Raw genomic sequence first — 27,882 nt, 5'->3', positions numbered from 1 at the left:
GATGGTTAGGTAGCAGTACTGTCTCACGAGGGCCCTGGACACGTGTGCTCGACAAAACTACTGTCGCAGTAGCACCCTCTGGTGAAAGGATGCCTGATGAGCACATGACAGGTAAGGCATAAACAGTATTGACATAAAAAACGGTTCTGGGCCTGCAAAGAATGCCGGCGGCAATGGGATATGTTCTCTATAGCCTAGAGGATAGTGGTTTCTCCGTTCTTTCCTACGCTCCACAAGGACGTGGAGGATCATCAGCTTTTCGCCACATATAGCATACAGCGCATGTCCATCTCCAATGAGTAATTGTGTGTGCGTTAAGTGTGCTGCATATGCAGTCTACAGAAAAAGGTATTGGTATGTCGTGATTTTAGTTTAAATGACGAAACGCCTAACTGCGGCTTGAGTAGACGGAAGGTATTGGAAACATCGATATCCCACAAGCGGCGCCAATAGCCTCTTAGTTTTTTAGGAACAAAGGGCTTTTAAGGCTATAGCGTGTACAGCCGTGGAAGAATTGAAAGCTCTTGTTGTGGATGTAGCGATTTTGTCTGCTAGCACAATGCCCACAATGTCGCTTTGCCTTTGCAACCAGCATATTATTACATGCTGGTTTGATATGCATGTCAAGCACAAAATTTTTTAGAAATATGGAGGGGCCTAACCAGACGGAGTAAGTAATTATTACAGCTGTTTCTAACTTTTTGTTGATATTTGTTTTTTCTCCGAATCTAATCCTGATAAATTCCGCTAGCTCATCAGTTCATATTGTACCGCCTAACATCAATAATGTGCATGATGCATTTTCTTCTGTTTTCTAGTTAGGGGCTCTCTTGTTTATGAGCTAATTATTTCGCTAATTGTTCTTGTATGTTTAGTGTTGTTTAGTATTTGTACTGGTGGCAACATGTTTTACATTGCTTATTGAAAGAACTGTATCGTTTGTCTTTATTGTACTATGTAGATTACCGACCCTCTTACTGTTTTTTACAGTGCTTTAATGCTTGTATAAGATGTGTGTACATTTTTCCAATGCATAATACGAGGCTTGTAAGGTCATTTTGAATAAATAAATTTATGATTCAACTATATATAAATAATTGATTGATTGATTGATTGATTGATATATTGATTACTTAGTTACTAAATAAATAAGTATGTTTCACCGCCGTGAGTACTGCTTATGCCTAAGTCGTAAACGTACTCGTTTAAGTGTGAAGAACGTCTATTTCAGAGAAGAATGACCCCAGTGCTGCAAAAGGCACACCGGCATGTGACCTAGACGCGTCAGTGTAATACTGCAGGCATGAGTACTTCGCCTGATGTACTAGAAAGTCCACTACCATATGGACCTCAGGGGCACGCTCTGTGATCTTCATGAACGATGTCGCATTCAAGCAGGTGAAATTGCCATGGCGGTAACATGTTCGCTTGAGGTATTAGGCGATGTTCCAGGAGTAGGACACCCCCTTATCGACACAGCCTCCTTACACGAATGAAAAGGGGCTCTCTCTGAGCGTGTGTTGCGAAATAGTGTAGGAGATGTATCGTTTACGTAGAATGGTACGGATGCTCAAAGTTCTAACTTTAAAGAAGTGAGTATAACTAAGTTGTGCCCTTTGATGATGATGGTGATCAGGGTGATGATGATATATAGGTTTCATGGAGCAAGGGCCAGTGATGGCTAAAGAGCGCCAATCATTAGATAAAATATTCTATGATGTGCTCAATGATAAATGGTCAATGTAAAGATGTAGCGTGAATCTAACGGGCCTTAAGACTGCCGCTGTGAGTAAAATATATACGTTTTAAGATAATGGCAAATCTTGATGAGGTGTTCTATCGTCATTGAAGGTGTGGTGTGAATTGATGATGTACTGAAACAGATCAATGTTAGTGGCACTACTCCCTAGTCAAGCCCTGAATTACAGCAGCCTAAAGGCACATGCTCTACAAAAAAGCTACTATCACAGCAGAAGCCTTGGCTGGTATGATGGGCGATGCATATGGTGAGCTATGTAGAACATGTTCATTTAGGAAATTTGAAATAGCTTTGGATCTGAAACTGCTTGCGCGCCAAAAAACATTGTTGCAGGAAGCCGCAGGAAAGTGATTTTTACAGCCAAGATGTTTACCTATAGCTCCTTTATGCATCCCCCGTATGCGTTCCCAGGGTAGGTACAGTGGCCGGCTTACGTCCGTGTGGGCGACAGGAATGCTTCGACCGAAGCAGGCTGCAAGCTCCAGGACAACTTCCAAAAATAAGGTCAATATCTTGGGTACACATAGAACTACATAAATTCAGCGTGTGTGTATATATATATATATATATATATATATGTATATATATATATATATATATATATATATATATATACACACACACACACACACGCACGCTTTATTGGGATCTTTATTGGGATTTTGTTGCTTTCTCTATCGAGGATTAGAATGAGAGAAAGCTGAGCTAGTTGGTGAGGATTGATTATGTAAGAAAGGCGAGGCGTGCAGACAGGACACAAGTATACACTTCCCAAGCAGTGTACGCACATGATTTCAGCGCTTCTTTCTGTCTCCTATATTACATGTGGCTTTTTTGACGTATGTCGCTGTGGCTCGAAGTTGTACGCTTAACATATCAATTTTTAGATAATTCAAGGTTGCACTTAGAGATGCCATGTACTAAACATCACGCCTTTTTATCTGCATGTGTAAGTCATTTTGTTTTCACTACACATAACCATTGTAACCACTGGCACTTACTTGAGAGTCATGTTTTGTATGTATTGTATCGTGAACACATCTGGATTTCATTTTTTGTATATTCCAAAATGCGTGTCATGAATAATCATTTATAATACGCAATGATAATGATTTATGATGCGCAGTGTATTGCCTAGTCAGTGTAGATAGCGCGCCCTCTGCTCGTGATACGGTGCCTTTAAAACTGTGTATGTGTTGTACATGCGTTACTGTACTCTGACGAAGGCTGGTCCACCAGCCGAAAACGTTAAGTAAAAAAAAGTCTTCCAAAAAGTTCGTCGTCTTATTCCTGCGTATGTTACGTCGGGTCCTGCGTGCTAAACTTTGAAGAAAACCCCTATATATATATATATATATATATATATATATATATATATATATATATATATATATATATATATATATATATATATATATATATTCGGAAACAGGAAACGCGACGAACGTTATGGACTATGTTTTTACTGACATTTCGGCCGGAGGACCGGCCTTCGTTCGAGTGCACTCCGACGAAGGCCGGTCCTCTGGCTGAAACAGTAACGGTCGCCTGTGCACGTTGACCGCGCTTATGAGGTATAATATCAGGCGCGTCGGAGGTTCCGTCGCGGTAGTTGCAGCGTATACATCGGAGGTGCGGTAACCGCGGCGGTGCTTGTGTTGGCGTAGTGTAGCGCTGTATGCTTTGATAAGTTAGTCAGCCATTGTACCCAGCTCATGTATGCAGTCAACAGCTTCCCTGGTAATCTATCCTCATATCAATGTTGTGGCCCACGATTTTCTTGGTGAAAAACTGAAAATTACCTTCAATTTTTTTGCCAATCTTCTGCTTCCAGGCACTCCAACAATTATATACTTTTACAGCGAAACTGTTAAGGGCTAGTTCCCCCAGAATCGTTTCCGCGTGTAGACACAAAACTATTGTCGTCCGGATTGGTTACAACACCGTCGTCTTCTGCCACAGCTGGCTGGTTGGCGTCCTTCGGCGTTATTAATTAAGAAACACAAAGACGTAACCAATTTTACCACTATAGATATGCCATGCCTCTACCATAAGACGCGTATTTTCATTCTTGTGCCTGTACAATATCGCGTATTCATCAACCTGTGGCCTTAACTGCTATCTCTCGCGTAGACCGGCACATGTACCTGACAGACACGTGGTGATACTATTCCAGAGCTTGCGCAGATAAGGTTTGTGTCTTTCTTTCGCCTCAGTGCTCCCTTCAGTTGATAGCCTGCCTTCGTGTTGTGCACTTCTCTTCTTTGCATGCCTCACCTTTATTGCATAATGAATCCTTACCAACTAGCTAAGCTTTCTGTCCTTCTAAGCCACCTTTCTGCTCTGCCGCCCTAAGTCAGTGAGCATGTGTTGCAATTGGTCCCCTTAGTTACTAAGCAAGACAATATCATCAGTGAATCGCAAGTTACTAAGGTATTCTCCATTAACTCTTATCCCCAATTCTTCCCAGTCCAGATCTCTGAATACCCCTTGTAAACACGCTGTGAATAGCATTGGAGAGATCATATCTCCCTGCCTGACGCCCATCTTTATTGGGATTTTGTTGCTTTCACTATCGAGGAACCCGCCGTGGTTGCTCAGTGGCTATGGTGTTGGGCTGCTGAGCACGAGGTCGCGGGATCGAATCCCGGCCACGGCGGCCGCATTTCGATGGGGGCGAAATGCGAAAACACCCGTGTGCTTAGATTTAGGTGCACGTTAAAGAACCCCAGGTGGTCAAAATTTCCGGAGTCCTCCTCTACGGCGTGCCTCATAATCAGAAAGTGGTTTTGGCACGTAAAACCCCAAATATTATTATTATTATTCACTATCGAGGATTAGAATGAGAGAAAGCTGAGCTAGTTGGTGAGGATTGATTATGTAAGAAAGGCGAGGCGTGCAGACAGGACACAAGTAGACAACACGAGCGCCTACTATGAACTGAAGGGAGCACTGAGGCGAAAAACGAAAGAAGACACAAAACTCATCTGCGCATGCTGAGGAATGGTATCACCACGTGTCCGTCGGGTACATGTGCCGGTCTACGTGAGAGATAACTGTTAAGGCACTTAATCTCTCCCTTACGTAAAGTAATCGAAGGCTGACTCACGCACGCACTTCCACCATTATAGATATGCCATGCCTTTACTATAAGACGCGTATCTTCATTCTTATGCCTATACAATATCGCGCATTCATCGAACTCTGGCGTGCAACTACAATCTCGGCAATGTAGCGAAAGATTAAAAGGCAATCCACCGGTTAACGACCTTTTATGTTCCATTAGGCTCTGATTGATACACCGCCTCGCTTGCCCTACGTTGAACTGGCCACAGCTAAAGGGAATTTCATAAACCCCACCCATACGACACTCAGTAAAACTGTTGTTATTGTGCTTCACTGGACAAATACTTGTTCTTTTTCTGCCTTTTGCCTGCTCCTTCTTCCTCCGCATGGCAGGGCATATCTTACTTAGCTTATTGGGAGCAGTGAAAGCAACATTAACCTCATATCTACTTGCAACTTTTTTAAGCTTGTGTGATACTGAATGAATTCACGGAATAGCCACTACTCTTTTTTTGCTATAACTGCTTTCTGTAATCACGTCCGTCCCCCTCAAAACCGACTTCTTTAGGCGTTCAGCCACAGTAGCCACTGTTACGCTAGGCAAACCTGCTTCTAATAGGCACCAGATCTGTGCATTAAAAGTGGCGCTCATTTTGTGCATGCAGGATCTGGTGAGGGAAGACTTAAGGCGCGACATGGCAATTGTGCAGCGGTGGCGTAGAGGGAGAGCATCCGCCTCGGGTGCAAGAGGACCATGGTTCGAATTATATATAAGCCGTTGAAGGGTCAGATGTTGACAACCTACCGTCTTGTCTACGATGATCGCTACATTGCCGCAAGAGGTCTTTTTGGAAGATAACCTATTGCAGAAGAAAGTCTGCGAGTAGAATTCAGATGCTTCTCTGTACATTAAGCAACTTTGATTTATGTTTAGGTAGTAGCTCTTTAACATCGACATTGTGGCAGCGACGTCTCACATTATAATATAATATTTGTTTACTCAAGGTGATAAGTTTTTACCTGTGTGTTTAAGAGCGGAAAACTACGTTAGGCCACTGGGCTCTTTCCATGCCCCGTGATGCGAGGTGTGTCCTAGCGCCGATCGTTCGGCGTCAGGGGCGCCGATGTAGGTGACGTAAGCATCGCCTCTGCCGACGCACTGAATGCACGCTTGCGCGGCATGCTCGCGGGATTCGCGGGTCTCTTTTACCGAGCAAAGGGTCTAGCGTGCGTAGGCACGCAGATCTGCTTTCTCTTGCTAAGTGGCCTAGCAGAGAGAGAGCGAATAAACATTTTCATTGGGTGAATGAAGCTTTGGAGTGGCGTCCTCATTCCAGAATGCCTTGAGCTCGCTAGCTGCTTCCGTTGGGGAGGCAGATGGCGCTACCGCTGGTACAATCCGCGTATTGCGGACAGTCACCGAGAGCCTTTGTGCCACTGCCCCTGCCATGACACTTCGGCGTGCCACTATGCCTGTACAAATGACAGTTGCTCACTCGCATCATTATACTCTTTCACTTTCAGGGTCATGAGCTCCTTTTTCCTTGATAGACAGCACGTAGAATATGCTGGGTGTCGTTTTATTACGCCCAGTAAGGTGCGTCATCGCAATTGTGAGCGGGATATTCGTTCGAAGTTCATTTTCCACAGATGAGGCGGCCTCAGCAGCGCTCGGAACCGAGGCCGAATTGATGGCATTTGAAACAGCAACGCAGGTTAGGTATGCAAAGTTTTAACAATGATTTTCATAGTCTGTTTTGAGTTATAGGTTTGTATGGTGACGCCGAAAATTTAAAATGGTGCTTAATGGCGATTTCCTTGTCACCTTGTGAAATGCTAATTCGTTGGATCTTGGTAACGTGTTGTTCCTTCTAGCCATCAACGAGCCACATTGGAGTCAAATATGGAAGGTCATGCTCGAACTTTACCCTTCGTGTGCTGTAGAGAGAATAGAGCGAGCATACTTTGATTGGGGTGTTTCCAGGTTTTTCAAGTACGGCCAACTTCTGTAACTGATATGTGTCACGGACTTCCAGCAAAGCAATACTGCTGGGCCCTTTTCGCTATCTCGTAGCTCGGACATAGTTTTTCAGCGAGATACTTCTCAATTAAAAATGGTAAATGATTTTGAAGTCTTTCCGGGATTTATACAGTGCAGAATGTGGTACTTTGGACAACTGTCTTTGTGTTGTAGGAAAAAAAGAATCATTGGGGCGCCCTTCTTGCCAAAGAGTGGGACCAGGAAGTCGAGCGAAGCAGCTTAAAGCTATAAAAAATTTGTTTTATTTCTGCAGGTGCGGCAGCCGCCCCCCCCCCCCCCCCCCCCCCCCCGCCGAGCTCAACAAGGGAATGCCGCGAGACCTGAAGGAGTCGCAGACGCAAGGTATACGTAGATACTATAACATAATATTATACCCAAGGTTGAATGAACTTAACCAGAATAACCCTTTATGCATAAAAAGTGGAAGTAAAATGAGGAGAAGACAGACAAAATGAAATTTGGAGAGAAAGGCGAAGAGTTTATACCAGAACAGGAAAAGGAATCTACCGACCTTCCCCAGGTTGGTCAGTCTGGGACTGCCGTCCACGTGAAGCGGACGCCAAAGAGGTGTATTGCTTGCACCGATGAAAGTTAAAATACTTAACATCAGTGGAAACCCGTCGAACGCATTTGGCCCGGACACGACACCCACGACAAGTCCCGGGAGCTTCCGACCCCATGTGCTTGGGTATGCGCTATCGCAACGCACCTTACGTCGGCTGTTGCAGACGCCCCTGCCGAGAAATATCCTCGTTTGAATGTAGTAGTAACGAATCATTTTATTCTACGTAGAGGCTATGGAGCTGGCTTCTTCTGAATGCACTGGCCGCTAGTCGTATACCTAAATAGTGAAACGGATCTAGAATGTTCAAGGTACTGGGTTTGAGTTATAAACTACAGCGCCGTGTCCTAATCATGATCTTATAACGCTCTTGTTCAGGTTAGTGAGGCGCTTCCTCTGACTGTCCCATGTTGTATTTGAGAGAAGCTTTAATAGGTGCATTGTCTTCAGGCATTTAGTCTTCTAGTATTTAAAGTGAGGAATGTAACGATGTGCTGAGTCTAAAATGATGCCAAGAAATGTGTGTTCTTCTCCATTAACAGATAATTAGTCTACTTCCAGAAAGTTCAATATTAGGTTCTGCAGTTCTGTCTTACTTGTAAAAAGTATTGATGTACTTTTCTGTGGGGTTAAAGAAAATGTTTTAATTATCCCATTTATCCACGCTATTTAGGTCAAGCTGAACATTTAGTTCACAAATAGCAAGCTTCCGCGATTTAAAACCAATCTGCGCGCCATCTACTTACACAAGCAGAACATAGCACATGGACTATCGGTTCGGAGGGAAATAATTTTTGCCATGAAGATTGTATAGCCGAGATCGCCGCCTTGCAGAACACCAGCCTCTTTGGTGAAAGACCTGGACAAGACCTGGCCAACCCTTACGCGGTAGGTACGGTTTGATACGTAGCTTTCGATTTGGTTTCGCATGTTGCCATGGACACTCATGGCTGAAAGGTCTCCGGGAATGCTAAAGTGCCATGTCATGTCATGCTTTTGCCAAATCAATAAATACTGAAAGGAAGAAGTGCTTGTGTATAAAGGAATCAATATTTTATGCCCCAATGCGAACAAGGTGGTATGTCTTCGGCCTCCCTTCTCTAAAAGCAGATTGGAGAAGATCTAGTACTTTATTGTCTTCTAAAAAATGGAATAGGCGCTGGTTCACCGTTTTGTCATAGAGCTTGCGCAGATAACTTGTCATATCTATTGGCCTGTAACTGCTAGCAAAAGCCGGTTCCTTGCCTTAATAAAGCATTAAAATTAGAACTGCCTTTTCCCAGGAAGACGGCATGTAGCTAGCCACCCCCGTGGCGTTAAGGAGACAGCAGTATTTTCCGGTTATTGGATGACGGTACTTGATTATTTCATACATTGTGTCGCCGCCCGGTGCGTACTTGTTACCACAACTCGTTGATATCCGGTGTTCAGCTGGGTTAAGTGGATGATTGTATGCCAATTTCTTGGTCATTTCCGTTCAAGGGAATGGCACTTTACGTTTCTTTTAACTGCAACGAAGTGCGTGTGTATTGCGATGCAGTCGAGCTATATTCGAAGCGTTCACCCAGAAAATATCCCCGATTCTCTAGGCTATCACTTTGGATTCTTAGTACATGTAGGTGGCTTCCCTCCCAGTGTTTTAATTTATTCATCATATTTCATACTTTCGCCTCCTCCGTGCAAGAATTCATGTCAGTGATCTACATCTCCCAACTCTTTGCACGTCGACGTGTTCTTATGCCTTATGACTTAACTTTTTTGAAATTAATAAGGTTTTGTGCGGTTGGAAAATTGCGGAGCAATCCCCAAGCTTTCTTCTATTTTTGCGCGCTTTTAGACTTTCGTCATTCCACCATGGCAATTGGCGCTTATTAGCCAGTCCATTAGTTTGTTTATTACATTTCGCGGCATCGTCAATAATAAAACTTGTAAGTTATGCCTTAACGTGGGCTACATTAAAAAGCACAATATCTCCGTCTAAAGATGTGAGTTCTCCGAACAGTCCCGATTTGGCCGAGACGACGTTCCGTTTAGGAAAACGTAGCACGCCTGAATCTTGTTTTGTTTAGCCAAATTGAGAAGTGGCTGCTCCTAAACCGGATCCTAAGCACGGACCACTCCAGGTATTGCATTCGGGTACTCGATCATGTGCTTAGATCTTGGGAGGAATACGTGGTATTCTACGCTCCGGTGTGCTGGCTCTTATTAAGTACACATTCAGCTGAGGAAAAGAACTTTTCAATTGTGCGGCCTCTGTCATCGCATAGAGAGTCTCCCCACAGAGTGCTGTGTGCATTTGCAACTCCATAAAATATGTATTGCGGCTGAAGAAGTTCATCGGTGAAGCACTGCAATTGTGTTCTGAAAAACTAAAAGCGAGGGGGATGTAGATAGAAGTCAATGTTACTAGCTTATCAAACATCACTGCTGAGAGAGCAACATCCTCACGAGAAGTTAGGAGTTTTAATGGCGTGCAGGCGACACCTTTCTCGACTATTATGGGAACATCAGCCGACGAGACGAGAGGGTCGTCGTGATCCTAGCGGAAAGTGGTATATACCTTGAGAAAGTTCATCTCTGCTAGCTTTAGGTGTGGTATTTGGACACGTGCACACAAACTTTTGAACTGAATTTATGCAGGAGTTCTATAGGTTCGTAAAGGTTGTGAAGTACTCCCATGTTCCATAACGTTCAATTACGGGGTCCTTTCCGGGCCCTGTAATGCGCTTGTTTTTTGCCGCCGTCCTGAGACTTGGGTCTTTGCTTCGGCGCTAGCTGCGCCATCTGGTTAAACGTTGAGCCCATAGCTTCTGCCAAGGCGCTGGACGCGTGCCTTGGGAGCTGTTTACTTTCAGGGAAGGTCTCGTCTAACGAGGCGACACCCTGGCGACCACCAGCTGGTAGGTCGGTAGCTTGTGGGACGGCGAAGCAGCGCTGGCTGCAGCCACGGAGGAGACAGATGGCGGTCCCACCAACTCACCGCGCGTGGGCCCGACATCCGCCAGAAGCCATCGTGGCGCTGCCATCCACGCTCCACTTAAGCAAAACTATTCTAAGGCAAGTAGAATAGGTTTGCCTTTCGTGCCTTTGCCTACCTGCCTTTCTTTGTTCTTGAAGTATAGGTTCTCGGTAACTTTAATTGTTGCAATTTTTCCCTTTCTTCCAGGGTGGACAGGACGGTGACTAGTGGGCACGCTCACCATCGCAGTTCACGCAGTGAGGAGCATTCTTGCATGGTTCAGCCGGAGGTTCAATGGCACTATATTTGGCGCAAGTCAGTCGACCTCGGCATTCTGTGAACTGTGACCAAACCTGTTGCCTTGGAAGCATCGGATTGGAATGAGGAAATAATGCCTGACCCTGATCTTTACGTGACCCACCTTGTTAATGTCAGGTAGCATACATAGTCGAATGTTACAATTATATGCTTAGTTTCAGTTCTTTTTCCATCACGCATCTTAATTTCTATTACATTAGTGATATCCTGCTCATTATCCCTCTAGTAATTCTGTCTCAGTTAGCTCCAAATATCATCATGTAAAAGGACACCACCAATGATGTTCGTAGTGTGGTGCCGGGTCACACCAACTGGAAGGTCCCCGCAGGACATGAAAACGTAGCTTTTATGCTCCTCTTTATGGGGGAGTTCCAGAAGAATAAATGAATTCTGTAGCTTTACGTCACAAAACCACGATTTGATTACGAGGCATGCCCCAGTGAAGGATTCCAGATTAATTTTAACTACCAGTGGATCTTTACCTTGCCCCTCAATGCAAGGGACACGGGTGTGCTTCCATTTGGCCCGCATAGAAATGCGGCAGCCGCGGCCAGTGTTTTATCCCACGACCTTGTAATTTGTAGGACGAGGTCACGGCATACATTTCAAAGCATCCGGAACCATGGTCAAACAAACAAGCGTCATTCAAGGATTCCGCAACCGTGCAAGGGGAGGTCTCTCTCACTGCCTTTCACGTCCTTTTTTTTTTCAGAATGCATAGCATAGATTTTAGAAAATTCAATACATCTTCAATAGAAACTTCAATACCTCTTGCGCGCGCCCTCGTTTCCGAGGATGATCAGGGAGTGGAGGGAAAGAATTTTCCTTAGGTAAAGTTTAAGTTTTTCGCAGCAGCGCCAGCCACCTACCATAACACCCAACGAGAAGACGCTGCAAAACCTGGGAAGGAGAGGACTTGCAAACTGCAGCTGTACGCCACTGCTAAAACCAAATATGAATAACCAAGGCTGGTTATTTCACATAAGGTCAATCCTTGCTGCCCCGAAAATCGGAACCAAAAAAAAATAAAGAGATAACGAGAGCCATTGAAAGTGTGAGAGAAGGCTGAAGATTGGAGAGGAGTGCCGGAAAAGGCAACTGCGGATTTCCCCCGGGTGGATCAGACCAGGAGTAGCGTCTAAGTGGAGCTGAGGCAAAATGGTGCGTTTCCTCCACCAAGGGGCCTTAAAGGTCCAAACGACCGGCTGCAGCACAATCCCCGGATCTCCTTTTTCGGAGATGGGTAAGTCACGCACAGTTAAGCACGGAGGTGCATGGGAATGGCGCGGGGAGGAGGGCGATCCAATCCATGTGGTTGGATACGTGGTGTCACAATACATTAAACGCTTACTGACGCATACGAACCTGCGCGTCGTCCACCTGCGACAAAGACGTAGCAGCGCCTCCTTTTCTCGCGACCACATAGCACGACTCACGTTATCCCGTTCAAGGCAAGAGCCTAAGACATTCCGAGGTTGGCTTAACTCTGTTCTTCAGACACAGAGCCGCTAGCGGTGGCCAAATCATCGCCAATTTTCGACCTGTAATTCAAGTGACTTTATTCGAAGCCGACCTCGCTCATACATCGGCTAATGCCACAGTGCCTATCACAAAAATATGAAACATAATGCTGCGTGCTGCAATTACAGGCCTCAGATGGCACACAGATGAAGACAAAAGCGCAACCATTCGTGTTTGCTGTTCGCAAAAAGAAACGGCCGTGAACTGCCACTTCAGTAAAGAATCGAATGGGCTAAAGGCATTCTGGAAAGTTCAACGACCCAGTGCTACCAGAAGATTTAGCTTCGCTAGTTTCTTATATCAAAGGGCTCACGTAGCTATAAATGATCTTGGACTGTAGCGCGAAGTGACACAGCCACTATTATGGCCGTTGTCACGGCCATTATATCACGGCCACGGCCAAGTGTTATTGAAGCGAACCACACAAACACACACACGCATTTTGTATATATTAGTTCGTTTCAATAAAAATTTATTTGAGGGTTAGCGCTCGTCCTGTCTGCTTCTAGTCTGTGTCCGTGTCAGTTCGTGCTACAATCCACGATCATGTTACTGTACCAACTCACCCAACTTTCCATCGTTTAGCGGTAAACGCTCGGAGAGTACGTCGGGGATATACGGTTCTATGTAGGACCTAAATACATGTGTGCCCCAGACGTTCTGCAAGTCTCCTCTAATGGAGCCAATCAGATGGGAATGTACGAATTGGGCAGGCACATCGTATAAAAACAAGTAGCTCCTCCCAAGATAAGCTTCTTTATAAAGCCCTATAAACAAACAGGTGACTGAAGGCACGTACAGCTGAGATAGTGGAATGCCGAAGCTGCAAGAATGTTTGGGTCCACACGTTTGGCCGCATGCACTAGTGCGCAGTGAAACGTCTCTCACGAAAGCTTAGTACACCGATATAGTCGCACTCACCTGGCCAGAAAGAAGTAGTGCACAAGCACACCAATCAGCACACACAGTGCCTGGTACCGGGCAGCGACCATGACGAAGAGAAACAGCAACTGTGCGGCGAAGATGGACAGGGAAAGCATGCTGATCAACTTGTCGGGCAGCTTACGTGGACCAGGCGTGTGAATATGAAGCGCCATCTTGACAAGAAGGCAGCCTAGCGATACCAGGCTGCCGGCGAGCGTAATGTAACCTTCGGTGTCACGAAACTTGTATACTGACATCCTTCGCACAGCGCCTTGGAAGCTGGACTCGGCACATACCAGAATAGAGCCATCGGACAGCAGCTCGTATTCTCCGGGCACCAAGAGCTCACCGCTACCGGCGTCTCCTCGAAGGGTGGCGGTGTGGTTCTCCCAGAGCGTGAACTCGTCGGTGTCCAGTGCCACCTTGGTGCAGTTAGACGCGAGAAGCGCGCGAGGCAACGCAGACGAACCGTAAGCGGCCTTGAGTGCGCTAGCAACACACAGGCCGTCGCGCAGTTCGTACAGCTTGCCGCACACAAGATTGCGGCAGGTCTCCTTCCACGGGTCATATGCCTGATTCGGTGCGCAGCGGTCTTGAAGGCCCACCTTGATTCCGCCTCTTGCGAAGTCGACGTCGATGAGAAGCGAATACGAGGGGAGAACGTCAGCGTGGGAAATAATGTCCTCCCTGTCTTCATCCCACTCTGTCCATGGATATTCCACCACACTGTCGTCCTCCACACAAGTGAGGTCTCCTGCTCCAACGCCATAGCAGAGAGCGCAATAGGCATTTTTGTAGCTGACACCCGTGAGTTTATCTAGTACAGGGGCAAAGTATGTGTGACAGCCGTTGCGCAGTCGTGAGTTGCGGTCGCGGAAGTCGGCCGGACAGTCGGCCACCAAGTCGGAGCGGCAGACGCGAAAGTATTGCTGAGGCCTCTTGCCATGCATGAAGTCCGGGCAGCCCAGGAAGACGGGACACTGTGATGGGTCGTGAGTCTTGGAGGGCGAACACGCCGCGCCGCTGTCCTGGCGGAGAGAGCGCAGAAACGCGGTCCACATCTTCACGTTGAAATCGCGGTTGCAGACGGCGCAGCGCACGTTCCTGTACGTGACATTGGTGCTCTTGCTCGTCACAGGGATGGTGAGAAACGGATCCGTCGCAGCCGCCCACTCGTCTTGGCATTCACTGCGCACAGATGGGTTTGATTAAAGTTTCACTGGAAAGTTGCTTTCTCAGGTCGCTTGTACGTGTGTAACGAAGACCCGGCAATCATTTTGTTATTTTTATAGCAGAACACAGATACCTGCACAAAGCATATACCAGAAGCGTACTTTCTGTCTTTCTGCCAGACCCTATTGTTTTGCACCAAAAGCATACGGTAACAATAGGAACATATGCTTCGTACTCATGAGGAGATTAGTAGAGCGGGTGGGAATTATCTGTAGTGAAATGAGCATATTGACTGCTAAATAACAAATACTTCTTGCAAACCTGAAAAGTGTGTAATAATGAGCATGCTTCAACTACGGAATTCAGACAGGGTTCTTACGAATTCATTTAAATTATGGGAATAGCTGCGAGTACTATTTCATTGCTCGTTCAGAAGACGCGCCACAACATGTATTGGCGCTCCATTTGACCATTTCCTCTAAGCATCCTTACCGAAGCGCAAGAATACAATAGCAACCGTAGTGCACTTTTGGCCTGATAGACACGACTCTGTGTTCATTAGCCTTATTCGTGCAACCGCAAAATGACCCAACATAGCCGAAGTTTCACAACGGGCAAGCTGAATAATATGATTTCTTATAAAGATGTAACGTAAACATCAAATAAATTCACGAGTTTTACGTGCCAAAACCCGCGACGTGATTATGAGGAACGTGGGGGGGGGGGGGGGGGGGCATTGCAGCTTATTTCGATCAGCTAGAGCTCTTTAAAGCGCACCCAGTGTACAAAACACAGGCGTTCTTGTATTTCGCCCCTATTGAAATGGGGCCGCAACGGCGAGGTTTGATCCCGCCTACTCCGGCTTAGCCACGAAACGCCTTGGCCACTATGCCAAAACGCGGGTAGATGAACGTATGTATATTCAAGGTATCTCTTCAAACAATTTATCTGGAAAGTCGATGTCGCACTATCTGCAACATGTAAATATAAGAATCATGGTTGAATATGAAAAAAAGGCATTGGCAAGCTGCGAGACTACAAGGGTCTTTTATACTTTGGGAACTGTCGCCTTGATCCGGTACATCAAACCTAGCGCTATACAATACTTCATAATTAGGCACATCAGCCTGGCATTAGCTGTACCAGATCGGGCCTTGGCAGCATTGAGGATACATGCATCTTACTCATAACGGTAGCGCATGTAGGACGGGGACGCAGACTGGAACACGCAGGTCAAGGCAAACAGACGATCAGCCTTGTCCTGTGCTTCTATTCTCCGTGTCGCACTTCCGGTGCCGCTTCAGACGCATCAAGCAACCCGCCCAGTATTAGTCTGCTGCATTGTATCTTACATGCTATATTGAGATAGACTCGGGTGCCTTGTACATGCATCACAATACATTCTAAAAATGTGTATTATTATTTATTTAGGGTACATCAGTTTAAGTATATTGTATATTTAGATATATAGGTATCTTTACATAAATTTACTAAGATGGTTATAGTCACCCAAGGATAGCAATTCTCACCAATAAAGCTCAACCTGAGGACAATTTAATTTTTACATGCATTTCTAATTTACAAGAAAAGAAATGCGATAAAAAAAATGAAGTGCCAACTTAAAACTTATTACTTTATAAATTGCCAGTAGATGCCACGTTGATTTTTCTGACCGAATAGTATGCTCTGCGGTGTAATCAAAAATGAGAATTCTTGTGAACGACTACTAAAAGCGGCCTATTTTTCAGGTGTGTATGATCAAGTTTTAAAGCACTCTCTGACCAATACGATTAATTTTCAGCACGTTTCAATCTCACACGTTCAATGAGACCCGTATTCTTTCAAAGGTTCACGCAGTTAGCAGTTCGTTTGGCAGATTGTCCCTGCGTAACCGGTCGCGCTAAATTGGAGCACTGGCCTGGTCCGATCGGTTCCCCCAAGTGCTGCTGTGCTGAGAGGACGGCGCTCAAAACCAACCGCCGCACCACTGTGCATGTGGCACAGAATATTTGTCGCGGGTCGGTGAACCTTTGTACGCAAACTTGGGTTCGGAAACCAGGTATGGTCCACCCTTCAGTGAACCTATTTCACGTTCACTTTGATCAATGGTAGGCGTTACTAGGCATGTGCGGCTGCTCAGTGAACGTTTCGATGCTAACTTGCGCCACTCGGTATGTGCCGCTCTTCAATGCACCTCTTTCGCTTAGGCTTGAGCCACGGTGTGCGCAACACTGGATGCGTGCCACTTTTCAATGACTCCATGCCAACTTGGATCACTGAAAATGTGCAACTGGGTATGTGCCTGCGGTCCAATGACATTTTTTTTACAAAATATCTGCTGTTTGGTGGAATCGAAATTGCGCCGTACATTTTAAGAGAATTTGTTTAGGAACAACATTGCGATATTATCGGTAGATACCCGAGAGACAAGCCGCCGCGAGAACGACGACGAAGTGGGTTTGTGCCCTTGGCGCGAGCATATGTCGGCCTGGCGCTCTGGCTCCAGTCCAGTGTAAATAGCCTCTTCCGTCTGTGTCTTTTTACACGTAACATTCTGGTGGAGGTGAGCGATCCTCTTCCTCGCCATGGAACTCCGGAGTGGTCGGTACATCAAGCTTGTCACCATGCCTTCCGGTGACGAGACCACCTCGGCAACGGCTTCGGCTTGTCCGACTGCTCCCTTCGTCACGGTTGCCCAACATCGTGACCCTGGTGTGTTCTCTGGCCTGGAGGAACAAGACGTTGACGAATGGATCAAGCTACATGAACATGCCAGCACTAATAACAGATGGGACCCAACCATTATGCTCGCCAATGTCATCTTTTATCTTGGCGGCACACCATGCATGGGGCACCAGACGCATGACGACGAGATAAACAGTTGGGACAATTTCAACAAAAAGCTCACGGAACTGTTCGGCGACCCCATTGGCCGCAAAGTTCCCGCGAGAAAGGCTCTTGCGTCTCATGTTCAGACATCTACAGAGCCGTACGTTTCATACATCCTCGACGTCTTGGCTCTACGCCGAAAAGCTGACGACGCTGTCTGAAGCTGATAGTGTCACATGTTCTAAAAGGCATCGCCGACGACGCTTTCAATTTGTTTGTTTTCGGCAACGTCTCGACAATTGACGCCATCATTAAAGAATGCCGTCGCCTTGAACAAGCCAAGAGCCGCCGTATCACACACCACATCACGCGGCAACCCAGCACTGCTGCTACGTCGACATGTGAGGCCCGACCACGTCAGGCTACCACCTGTGGCGACGTCACCCGTATTGTTCGCCACGAGCTCGAGGCCGCCTGTTCGCCAGCTTTCGGCGCGACGTCTCCCGATCCTCCAGCAACCACGATTGCAATGATTCAGGCCGTAGTCAGACAGGATTTTGAGAACATGGGTCTGAACTCCGTGTGTCGACCGTCTCAACCCAGTGTTCCCCAGTTCTCTACCGGCGCTCGTCCCCGGCAGTCCTTTTCTGCCACATCTCGCCGCAACCCGTCCGAATGGCGTGCCCCTGATGACAGGCCGGTCTGCTTCCACTGCTGTCGCATCGGCCACGTCGCTCGTCACTGCCGCAACCGATGGCCACCACGTCCTCGTACATACGCCGCCACTTATTCCCTCACCTTTGGACCTTCTGTTCCCTATGCCACCCGTCACAAACCCACTGTCGCTGATGCCCCTGCTCCGAACCTTCGCTATAGCCACTCGCCCTCACCTCGACGCCATCAGTCTCGCTCGCCCCAACCCCGCCGCTTCTGTTCGCCGCATATCGCCTCCCGAACCCAACCGCAAAATTAGGCACTGCAGCTTCTGGAGGTGAAGTTGCATTGTCGACCCTGGCCTCAAATCCTCTGCTCAGGTTACCAACGAACCAAACCCTTCTTGATGTTGATGACTATCCTGTCACTGCACTCATCGATACAGGCGCACATCTTTCTATTATGAGTGCTGCCTTCCGACGACGACTCAAAAAGCTCCTCACCCCAGCGTCGGCACGCACCGTCCGCGTTGCGGAAGGCGGTATTATGCCTATCATCGGCATGTGTACGGCATGAGTCAGCATTGCCGGCCGCCACACCCCTGTCCTCGTCACCCTGATTGCTAATTGCCCCCACGACCTAATTCTCGTCCTCGACTATCTCTCCGCGCATTCTGCCCTTATTGACTGCTCAGCCAGTACCCTTCGCCTTGAGTTGCCGGTTCTGACAGATCCTTCTGACGCACCCCAGTGCCGCTTACACCCCACCGGCTTGCTTCGCCTGCCGCCAAAATCAATAGCCTTTATTGAACTGCTGCCTTCCCCATCAGTTCCTGATGGCGAGTACCTCTCTCCTCTGCCTGACATTGCACTACATTATGACATTACCGTGCCTCAGACTATACTTACTATTACTGCGAACTACACTCGCATACCTATCTTTAACTTAGGATTGACAAAGCAAATTCTACCGCAAGGTATTTGCCTTGCCACCGTTGATTGTCTCGGCGACCAATACGTGACAGCGTTATCGACCGATGGTTCTCGCGAGCTTAGCAGGCCCATGGTGCAAGCCTCAGCCGCCGACCCCAAGATACAGAAAATGGTTGCGACGGACCTGTCTTCTGCGCAGGCTGAAGACCTTTACCAAGTATTATCGTCCTACAGAGATATTTTCGACTTCGATGATGGCCCTTAAGGCCAGACGCTCGCGGTCAAGCATCGCATTCTTACTGGCGATGCTACTCCTATTCACCGACGATCATATCGAGTTTCTGCGTCGGAACGCCGAATAATTCAAGGTGAAGTCAAGAAAATGCTAGACAAAAACATCATGGAGCCGTCTTCGTGTCCCTGGGTTTCACGTGTAGTGTTCGTTAAAAAAAAGGATGGCACGTGCCACTTCTGTGTAGACTACCGCCATCTGAACAACATTAATAAGAAGGAACGCTACCCGCTCCCACGTACAGACGACGCTCTTCACTGCCTCCACGGTTCCAGCTATTTCTCTTCCATTGATCTTCGTTCTGGATACTGGCAGATTGCTGTTGACGATATGTACAGAGAAAAAACCGCGTTCATCACACCTGATGGCCTATACCAATTTGAAGTAATGCCGTTTGGATTATACAACGCCCCTGCCACCTCTGGGCGTATGATGGGCTCCTTGCTCTAAGGTTTCAACTGGTCCACATGTCTCTGCTACCTCGACGACGTCATCGTCTTCTCGCCAACGTTCGACACTCACCTTGAGCGTCTGACAACTATACTTGATGTATTTCGAAAGGCGAAGCTGCAACTTAACTCATCCAAATGTCGTTTTGGCCACCGTCAACTTACTCTTCTGGGCCATCTCGCTGATGCTTCCGGAGTACAGCCTGATCCCGACAAAACACGCGCTGTCCGAGATTTTCCGGTTCCCAAGACAGCCGCAAACATTCGAAGTTTTGTAGGACTATGCTCGTTCTTTCGTTCGTATCTCGTACTTTCGTTCGCTCGTATCTTTTGGAGAAAGGCGTACAATTCTCGTGGGGCACTTCAGAAGCCGCCGCCTTCTCTCGTCTCGTCACTCTTCTAACCTTACCACCCATTCTCGCCCACTTCGATCCTTACGCCACTACAGAATTGCGTACAGATGCCAGCGGTCATGGCGTAGGTGCCGTCTTAGCCCAGCGTCAGCGTGGTCAGGATGGCGTTATTGCTTATGCGAGCCGCCTTCTAGCACCATCGGAGCGCAACTATTTCATTACGGAACGAGAGTGCCTTGCTGTTGTCTGGGTGGTTGCGAAGTTCCGTCCTTACCTTTACGGTCGCCCTTTTTCCGTAGTCACTGACCATCATGCGCTCTGCTGGCTCTCATCGCTAAAAGATCCTACAAGCCGGCTTCGTCGATGGGCTTTGTGGCTACAAGAATTTTCATATTCCGTGGACTACAAGTCTGGACGCCTGCACCAAGACGCTGACAGCTTGTCGCATTAACCTGTTGATGATCCTGACTCCTCCGATATTACCAGCACTGCTTGCGTATTCTCTGTATCACAGCTGCTTTATTTCGCCGACGAGCAACGTCCTGACGCCTACATCAGAGCACTCATCGACCATTTTGAGCACTCTCCGGCCGATGCCACTCCACGCCTCTTCGTCCTCCGCGACGGTACTCTGTACCGTCGTTATCTTCATCCGGACGGCTCTGAGTTCCTACTTGTCATACCTAAACACCTCCGCTCAATCCTTCTAGAAGAGCTTCACGACGCACCAATGGCAGGACACCTCGGCGTATCTCGAACCTTTGACCGTGTGTGTGTGTAAAAACTTTTATTGTAATGAGGTCCGGAGGCTCGACTTCTCAAGCCAAGGCGGGCCGCTCCCACGTTGGCATTGTCAGGCCAAGCCTTTCAGCGACATCTTGGGCCCTCTGGACTGCCCTTAGTTGGTCCTGAAACAATGGGCTTTGAATCCTTTTCTCCCACTGTGTCCATTCTTCAACGAGGTTGGGGAGAGTGGCGGGACACCCCGCCAACATATGTCCGATTCCAATGGTGCCATTACAATAATTGCAGTCCATCTTAATCTCCCTCTCTGGATATATTTTATTAATGGTGTACGGTGTGGGATATGTACCCGTTTGCAATAAGCGCAGTGAGACTGCCTGAGCCCTGTTCAGTTTTGAATGTGGCAATGGGAATTGTATGCGTCCTAAATAGTAATGTTTGGTAACATCATTGTATGGTATTAAATGATCTCTAGATTCTCTGGCTTGGTGGTGAACGGCTCGGTTGTGACTGTCACGGTTAGCAAGTCCTCGTGCCAAGTCATGAGCAACCTCATTGAGGTTTACCCGAGTCTCGTCCACTTTCCCCATATGCGCAGGAAACCATCGGATTTCAGTTTTCATAATCACAATGTTTTCAAAAAGTTTAGCTGCAACTCCAGCTACGTAGCCTTTATCAAAGCACTTTACAGCGGATTTCGAATCACTGTAAATGAAGGTCCACGTATTACTCCTGATGGCTAGAGTAATCGCCGCTTGTTCCGTTACCGTGCGCTCCTTGGTAAAAATAGTGAGAGCGTCTTGCAGCTTCCCTTGATAATTTGATACGATGGCCGTATAGGCTTCTTTACCTTTCACCCAGGCAGCATCAACTATAGCTGCCAGTTGGTTCTGTTGCTCTATTTCCTTCAAGAGTGCTTTAGCTCTTGCCTTTCTCCTTTCGGCATTATATACTGGATGCATGTTTCTGGGGAGAGGGTTGCTTCTGATCTTGCTCCTAACTTCAGTCCCTAATTCTACTTCAGCCTCTACTGGGCTCCTTGATGTATTCAGTTCTACACCTATTGCCTGTAATATGTTCCTGCCAGCTCGTGACTTTGCCAATCTTTTGTGTTGCGCTTGCTGTTGGGCCTCCGCGATTTCTTCCAATGCATTGTGCACCCCGAGACTTATCAGTTTGTCGGTTGCAGTGTTACTGGGTATCCCTAGGGCTACTTTAACGAGCTTCCTGAGCATCACATTAGGGTGTTAAGTTCTGCCTGCTTCTATTTGAATAATCCAGCCACATAAGTGAAGTGACAGAGAGCAAAGGCATGTATTAGCCTCAAAGCGCTGTCTTCTCCTAGGCCTCTGTGTCTATTGGTAATTCTCCTTAGTAGCCTACTGACTTCATTTGCTTTATTCGAGATTTGTTGTATTGTTCTATAGTTAGTACTGTTTCCGTCTATGTGATACCCAAGAACCTTGTATTTTTTAACTAGCCTGATTGCGGATCCTTCATGAGTGTATAAGCACACTCTTGGCTCATCTTCTGGAATGTCCTCTCTTGGTTTACGACCTTTTCTGCAATGCTTAATGACTAAGAGTTCTGATTTGGCTGCCGAGCATTTCAACCCTAATGTCTTTCAGTGTGTTGTCTACAACGTATAAACTTTCCTGTAATCTGGTCTCTGTCTGTCCTACATTGCCCTTGGCACTCCATATGGTTATGTCGTCGGCATATATCACAAGATGTATACCCTCAATTTTCTCCAGATTTCTTGCAACCTTGGACATTGCTAAATTGAATAGCATGGGTGAGAGCACAGCCCCTTGTGGAGTGCCCCTATTTCCCAAACTCTTAGCTTCTGATTTAAGCTCACCCAGCATGAGTTGTGCAGTTCTATTTCTAAGAAAGTCCTTAATCATGTTAAAAAGTCTCTTACCTGAACCCATCTCCGAGAGAACGTGAAGTATTGCCTTATGCTTTATACGATCAAAAGCTTTTTCCACATCCAATCCCAAAAGAGCTTTCGTATGTGCTGGGCTGGCCTGTATAAGTTGATGTTTAATCAGCAGCATAGCATCCAGAGTTGACAGCCCTGGACGAAAGCCGATCAAGTTGTATGGGAGGATCTGGTTGTGCTCAACGTATTTCGTGAGTCGATTTAGGATGACATGTTCCACAGCTTTGCCTAGACATGACGTTAAGGAAATGGGATGGAGGTTGCCTAGAGTGAGTTGTTTGCCTGGCTTTGGTATGAGGATAGTATTGGCCACCCTCCATTCCTCTGATTATACCCCTTTTCTCCAACATTCATTGAAGTGTTCCGTTAAATATTAGATTGATTCATCATCTAGATTTCTTAATATCTTGTTAGTTATTCCGTCAGGTCCTGCCGCCGATCTACCTTAAGACTGTGAAGGCCCGCCCTCACTTCACTCTCAGTGAAGTCCCGGTCAAGTTCTTCACATATGCCTCCCGTATACTCCGCGCTCTCGTCTCCTTCGTTTGGTTGTTTAAGTTGGAGATATTTGGCTGCGAGACTATCCATGATATCCCTGTCTGTCTTATCTTGGCTTTCTTGATGAACCAACTTAGCTATAGCTGTTCTCTTGCTTGTCCTTGTTTCATTCTCGTTGAGCAAGTGCTTGAGGAGGTTCCAGCTACCTCAATGTTTGAGTCTACCATCAGCCGAATTATAGATCTCATCCCACTGTTGCTTCACGAGGGTCTTCGAATGATCATCAATTTCTCTGTTTATTGCGCAATTTTTTTCTTAGCCCTCTGTTAAGTCTCTGCGTTTTCCATCTCTGTAATATAGCCTGTTTGGGCTCAATCAAATGCGTCAGCCTGCTGTCCATAACTTCGATATTTTCCTCGGTCCTGATTTCTTTAGTGGCCTCCTTGGCGTCCTCTCTGAGCTGGATGACCCATGTCTGAAGGGGCTCCTGCTCGGCATCTAGAGGCCCCACTTTCCCTCTGTTCGCCCTAATTTTTCTGAAGTGATCAAAATCTGTGAGTTTGAAGATTCTTGTTTCCTGTCTCGGTATGCGTATGGTTATGTGTATGATGTAATGATCGCTTCCGAGACCCAAGTTTGAATTTTCCCAATTGGCTCCTCTTGAATTGTTTACAAAAGTAAGATCTGGCGTGGAGTCCCTGCTTGTGGAAGTGCCACAATAGGTGGGATACGCAGGATCAGTAATCAAGCATAACCCCAGATCCATGGCAAGACTCCATAGCTCCTCTCCCTTCTTTGTGTTCCAAGCGTATCCCCATGTGTGATAGGGAGCATTAAAGTCCCCTCCAATAATGAGAGGGGAGTTTCGCAACCGAAAGTACCTTGTTGAAGAGTGCTCTAAGCCTCTGTCTCATGTCGTTAGGACTGCTGTAAATATTCAAGCAGAAAATGCTTTGCGTCTTACCTCTGTTCCTTTTAGGTTTATTCTCAACTGGAATAAATTCAAACCTCGAATATCTAAGGTGAATTACATGCTCAATGTATGGCAACTTTTTGTCAATGAGCGTCGCCAACCCCCTCCCCATTTTTTTGTCTCTACATATAACTTTGTACCCAGTGAGCATAATTTCGTCCGCTAAGGTTTCCTGCAGCATAATTACCTTTGGCCTGGCCTCAGATGACCTGATCACCTGTTGCAGTGCTGCTTTTTTTTGTTGGAACCCACGACAATTCCATTGCCACACGTTAAATACATGATTACTGTCCATTGTTATTAGGTCAGGTTGCCTTTCGATTATCTGCTATTTTCCTCTTTGTGATGGCTTCCGACAATCCAGGAATGGACTTTATACTATCCGCCTCCGATGGCAGATACTCATCGTCATCATCCCCTCGCGCCTCCATTTTCCCAAGTATCTTCTCCGCCGTTAGCCTCCATTTCCATAGTTTGTCCACATTAAAGTAGGTCGTTTCCACTGTCTCTCTTATCGCTTTGATTGCCTCTTTTATTTCACTGAGGGCTGAGAAGACAATCCCCCTCGGAACTCACCACTCTCTTTTTAGGGGCAGGAGAGCTGGATTCCCCTGGATCGTTGCTTTTGCTCACAGGTCTATCTCTACTCTAGCAGGGCCTGACTGCTCTTTTTTACGAAGCTCTACTACCTGCCTGGTCAATTCTTCGTTAGCTTTTCTTAAAGAGGCTACTTCTTTAAGTAATTGCTCTAATCTGGCATCATTGTTATCACCCGCAGCCGGCGAGGCGCCCCCAGCAACCCTCGCCATACCTTTGACTTTGTCAGCCCAGGTGGTTCCTGGCGTCGTCTTCTCGCCAGGGATTGAGTCTCTTTGCACGAAGTGCACCTGCGCTTCCCTTGACTTGGAGCGTCTTCTCTCCCTGGATAGCGAACGACGCCTGGGTCTCCTGCGACTCCTGGAGCGCGAGTGCTCCCTGTCCTCGGGGCTATGGCTGGGCGCCAGCTGTTCCGCCACCGACTGCGCTCTTGTTGACGACCGAGTCCTGTTGCGCTCTCTTCGATGGAGTCGTACGACGTAAGGGACTTGAAATCTTTTTTTACAAAACTTGTCGCCGGTAGGGTGATCGCCGTCACAAAATTTGCACCTAGGTACCCACACATGTTCATCTCCTGGGTTGCGAGTTCCACAACCCCTGCAGTGAACAAAGCCAGGTGTTGGACACACATCAGAGCGGTGCCCGACCCTTCCTCAGGTGAAGCAGACGTCGAATTGCTTCCTGTAAAGGTAGCTTCTCACTAGTGTGGATCCATACCTGACAAAATTGGGCACTTTGAGTCCATCGAAAAGTACTATGACCAATTCCGCCGTCTTGATGCGCTTAGCAGCCAGCGCAAGCGGGTTCAAGTCATGCACGATATTTCTTGCTATCATAGCTTGGGAGTCTCTGATGTCCACTCTTCGGATGACGCCTTTGCATGTGGCATGTGGTGCCACTTCGTATGCATTTACCTCGTATTCCGCTTCCATGATCTTGAAAGACTTGATTCTGACGTACTTCGCAGCATGTTCGGGCTTAGGTGTGCTGACTACGATGATATTTTGAGTTAAGTTTGGGCAGACAACATCTTCACGGGCCTCGTCTACCGTTTGGCCAGAGGCCTTGATGACTGCAGAACCAATCGTGGTGGTGCTCACCTTGTTCAAACTGAGCCCTCCGCGGGGCCGTATAATGATCTTGCTGTGCTCCTCAGGCAGTCGAGGAATTCTCAAACTCTTATAACCCGATTCTTAACCATTCCACCGACGGCGGTTTTCTTGACGCCATGCTCTCGCTGATTGCGTGGCAATGTGCTCTCCTCATCCACAGCCTTCGTGCTAGCTCGTGATCTTCGGCCAGCCACGACTTGCCAGCCGAAGTCGTCCTGAGCATTGTTTCTTTCATTTCCAGAAAAATGTTCATCTTCCATGCTAGTATCCGCAATGCCTGCGGGCAGGTGGGCTTACTAGGCCCAACAAAGGCCCTACTCCTCACTAAGCTTAGCTCCGCTAAGCTCAAGTCGGCGTCTAGGAGCAGAAAAGGTTCTGTAAAATTGTTAAAATAGGTGCCCCACCTCGTATCTTGGTGTCAGTCAATTCACCGTCGCTTCTTGGATCCAGTGGTATGCTTCTTTTCGTTGTACTCTCGAAATTGGCGAGCGGAGCATGGAAAAAAAACGGAGCCGATGCTTCCGTGTCTGCACTGCTCGGCGCTTCTTCTGGCCGGGCCTTGCCCATTCCGTACGACGTTACGTCGCCGCTTGTGAACTTTGCCAACGACGCAAGAAGCCTTCCCAGCACCCCTCTGGTTACCTGCAGCCGCTCGACATCCCTGCCGAGCCCTTCCATCGTGTTGGCTTAGACCTTCTCGGCCCATTTCCGGAATCTACATCAGGAAACAAGTGGGTTGCAGTCGCGGCTGACTACGCGACCCACTACGCCTTAACCAGCGCTCTTCCGACCAGTCGCGCAACTGACGTTGCGGACTTCCTCCTACATGATATCATTTTGATGCATGGTGCTCCGCGTCAATTGCTAACAGATCATGGCCGTACGTTTCTGGCGAGTCATCGACGACATCATGCGGGCCTGCTTCATACAGCATAAATTTACCAATTCCTACCACCCTCAAACGAACGGCCTCACTGAGCGTTTGAAGCGCACCCTTACAGACATGCTATCCAAATACGTTTCAGACGACCACCGTGACTGGGACCTGGCTCTACCCTACATTACCTTTGCATACAACTCTTCCCGTCTCGAAACTGCCGGCGTTTCCACATTTTACCTCTTGGATGTTCGCGAACCGACGCTATTACTAGACACCGTGCTCCCGTCCACCACAGCTTCAACTAGCGCTTATGCCCGTGATGCAATCGCCCGTGCTGACTATGCTCGTCAACTTGCGCGCATTCGTCTACAAGTCTCTCAAGAGAAACAGAAGCGACGATGTCCATTTCGCGCCCGGCACCCTCGTGTTGCTTTGGTCACCATCGCGTAAAGTTCGCCTTTGTGAGAAACTGCTTTTCTGCTATACAGGCCCATATCGCGTGCTCCGCCAAGTGACCGATGTCACCTATAAAATTGTTCTAGCCACGCCCACTACGTCCTCCAGTGTGACAACCAGTGACATTGTCCGCGTCACCCGACTCAAGCCCTACAACTCTCCACGTAACTTGGATATTTAACGGCGCCATAACGGCGCTTCTGCCGCCGGGGGGTAGTATTACGATATTATCGGTAGATATCCGAGAAAGATACCCGAGTGACGAGCCGCCGCGAGAACGACGACGAAGTGGGTCTGTGCCCTTGGCGCGAGAAAATGTCGGCCTGGTGCTCTGACTCCAGTCCAGTGTAAATAGGTTGTAAATAGCCTCTTCCGCCTGTGTCTTTCTACACGTAACAATATCATTACAAGCCATTGCGACACATAGGACAAAGCGCCACAAGGGAACGAAGACAACGGTATCGATTAATGCCACCAAGGCTAAATTTGTTGTATTTCCCTCACGCCAACATGCAGCATCCTTCCCTTTTACTTTTCACTCACAATATGTCTCCCAGTCCATGCTCATCTATCGTTGGGATTTCTTTACGCAAAATTGAAATGTAAAGATCACATTTATCACAAAAAGGAAAATAGCATGCGGTATTCAAGTTCTAATTAAAACTTGTCCCTTCTTTACACATGAAACATTCATCTCGCTATGCCACTCAATAATTCACTGTCATATTAACTACGACATAGTATACTGGTGTAAAAGTTATAACTCACTTGGCATCCCTCGTCGTACCAGAACCAATCCATAAGAATTATTACAAGCAGCTCGCGCTTTGCAAATGGAAAATTAT

At 47.2% G+C, this 27,882-nt stretch overlaps 1 protein-coding gene across 4 annotated transcripts in view; it reads right to left on the bottom strand.

Annotated features, from left to right (window-relative positions):
• LOC135906576 (uncharacterized) overlaps positions 1-27,882 on the bottom strand; it is a 125,596-nt gene that overhangs the window by 17,466 nt on the left and 80,248 nt on the right. For all 4 annotated transcript variants that reach the window (XM_070538300.1, XM_065438029.2, XM_065438031.2 and 1 more), the window contains exon 2: positions 13,148-14,338. In XM_070538300.1, coding sequence (XP_070394401.1) covers positions 13,148-14,338 — 1,191 coding nt within the window. The remainder of the gene's footprint in view (positions 1-13,147; positions 14,339-27,882) is intronic.

This window comes from Dermacentor albipictus, chromosome 5 (assembly GCF_038994185.2).
Source record: "Dermacentor albipictus isolate Rhodes 1998 colony chromosome 5, USDA_Dalb.pri_finalv2, whole genome shotgun sequence".
Taxonomy (NCBI): domain Eukaryota; kingdom Metazoa; phylum Arthropoda; class Arachnida; order Ixodida; family Ixodidae; genus Dermacentor; species Dermacentor albipictus.
This window is presented reverse-complemented; position numbering and strand designations above follow the sequence as displayed.